Raw genomic sequence first — 2,607 nt, 5'->3', positions numbered from 1 at the left:
GATGAATTGCTTTATTATTTTTATTTATCTGTCACAGAACTTAATAGGTAATAAATGTATATGTTACGGTTAAAGTATTTACTTGGCTAGTATATAAACTAGTTGGATAGTATACAAACTAACCAACTGCCTGGTTATTTTGATGAAAAATCATATTTTCACTAAAATAGCTACGAGTAATGGCTGGTTTGTATACTATCCAGCTAGTTTATAAACTATACAAAATTTATCGCTAAAACACAAACCACAAGGAAATTATACAAATTAGCTAGCATTGTTGGCTAGTTTGTAAACCATCCACATTAGTTGGATAAAGTCTGAACCTGATATTGGTAGTAATACAAAATAACCAACGAGTTGGTTAGTATGTAAACCAACCAACGCGAGTTGGTTATTATGTAAGCCAACCAATTCTCTTTGGGTAATTTAGTGGGGTTATGTTTCGTCAAGTGTTGTGTCTTGTGACGGTATACAGTTGTGTCTCGTTAAATTTGTTTGAGAATAGGAATCGGTTTATTAAAAATGAATCAACAGCAACAATTTGAAAAGCTATTATTAGAAGTTTACGACCAAAAGTCGCAAAATTCAAAATTAATGAATGATAGTGATTATAGTGAACTTTTGCAACGTATCAAGAGAATACGCGAAACTGAACCTGACAGTATTAACAAGAGTGATTATCATGTGATAAATACTTATGATTTACAAAGAATCGAATCATCTCATGTAATTCTACATAGAAGATCTGGAAAGATTATTTTACGTTCAAATGAATGTTATGATGCGATTAAAGCTGCCCATCAGGGAACTGGGCATGGAGGGCGTCAAGCAACAAAAAATTATTAAACGAAAAGTATCACAACTTGACACAGGAAATGGTAAAATTGTTTATTGAAACTTGTGAAAACTGTCAGCTTAAACGGAACAAAACTAAAAAGGGAATTGTTGCCAAACCAATTGTTTCAAATCATTTGAACTCTCAATGCCAAATCGATCTCATCGACTTACAAACTAGAACAGATGGTGACTACAAATTTATTTTTGTCTACCAAGGCCACCTAACCAAATACGTCAGGTTGAGAGCGCTAAAAACAAAGAAAGCTAAAGAAATAGCTGAGCACCTATTAGAAGTATTTGCAGACTTAGGAAGCCCTTGCGTGTTGCAGAGCGACAATGGCCGAGAATTTGCAAACCAGGTGGGTATTAGGGTAAAAGGCATGCTAGAAAGGACATGACACTGTTTATGGGCATTTTGGCCCTCTGTATTTTTTATATCTCGTAGCTGACATCAAAATTTTTTTTGTTGCTTATATGGATGAAATAAAACAAAATCAATACATTTTGATTTTGTAGGTGATTGAGGAATTAGTCGGAATGTGGCCTGACTGCCATATTGTGCATGGTAAACCGAGTCATTTACAATCACAAGGTTCAGTGGAGAGGGCGAACCAAGATATAGAGAACAAGTTAGCGTCGTGGATGAAAGATAATAACTCGACAAAATGGAGCGAAGGTTTAAAAATCGTTCAATTTCAAAAAAATCGGTGAGTAGGCTTGTATTTTGAAATCTAAGAAAAGGAACTGTGTTTTTCTAATTCATTTGCCAGTTGTGAAAACGACGCAGCGGCATAATTTTGGATCTGTTTTGTTTGCGTAAGTATAGGTGAATAGAACAGCGACTCTGTGTTTGTATAAGTTGCATTTCATCTCAGTTCATTGTTTTTTGTAGCTGCTTTCATTCTGGTATTGGACGCAGTCCTTATGAAGCTTTATATGTTGTAAAATGTAGAGACGGTTTAAATAACCTCCCTGTTTCTATCACAAACATTAAATTCATATGTACAGAAGAAGAACTGGAAACATTATTATCTTCCAGTAATGACACCGAGAATGAAGTGGAAAAAGAATCACATTCTTCGAATAATTTTGTACCCGATGAAAAATCTACCGTCACTGAAGAGGAAATGGCCGCCCAATAATTGTCTGGTACGTATCTATAAAGTATTTTCACATTATTCCACAATGCAACCTAATTTCTTTTAGATTTAATTGTAAATGCTACGCTGGTTGTGCTGCCCGATAATACTCATAGCCCAGTTGTATTCGCAGATAATACTGAAACCCCAATTTAGTCGAAGTTAATACTGAAACCGCAGTTTCACCTGAAAATAATACTGAAACCCCAGTTTCGCTCCAAGTTAATTGAACCTCAGTTTTATTTAAAGAACAAGCAAAGGCATTGCTCTCTAGTGAAACAACAGAAAATGCTCTCAATGAATCATTACCACAAAAATGTTTATTATGTTCTGAAGAAAACGTATGTGACCATTGTCAGAACAAAAACAATATTAAAGCGATAAGGGATTCATGCCAGGAAAGTCTAAAAAGGCAAGCACAAAAAATGCTACAAACTTCTCGCAAAAAATTTAAACCAGGAACTGTTGGCATGTCCGTGAGAGTACCCATTCCAGATGTAGATCGAAGTCGGTCAGATCATAGAAATATATTGGGCGTCATAATGAGTGTAGAAGATGAATTTTACCGAATTGGAACTGTTCACGGTGTCCTTAAACAGCTCTATTCCCGAAACGAATTTGAAATATGTAA

General features: G+C 35.1%; 1 protein-coding gene across 1 annotated transcript; it reads left to right on the top strand.

Moving 5' to 3' along the window:
• The first annotated feature begins 875 nt into the window (after nucleotides 1-875).
• On the top strand, nucleotides 876-1,979 carry LOC141482416 (KRAB-A domain-containing protein 2-like). Its single transcript, XM_074175613.1, has 3 exons — nucleotides 876-1,196; nucleotides 1,354-1,544; nucleotides 1,730-1,979. The coding sequence occupies exons 1-3, from the start codon at nucleotides 876-878 to the stop codon at nucleotides 1,977-1,979; spliced, it is 762 nt and encodes a 253-aa protein (XP_074031714.1).
• The last annotated feature ends 628 nt before the right edge of the window (nucleotides 1,980-2,607 follow it).

Source organism: Leptinotarsa decemlineata, unplaced genomic scaffold (assembly GCF_025532065.1).
Source record: "Leptinotarsa decemlineata unplaced genomic scaffold, Ldec_3_MD MMD2_P_RNA_scaffold_14, whole genome shotgun sequence".
NCBI classification, from domain to species: Eukaryota; Metazoa; Arthropoda; class Insecta; order Coleoptera; family Chrysomelidae; genus Leptinotarsa; species Leptinotarsa decemlineata.
Note: the sequence above shows the minus strand (reverse complement) of the source record. Positions and strands in the feature narration are given on the sequence as shown.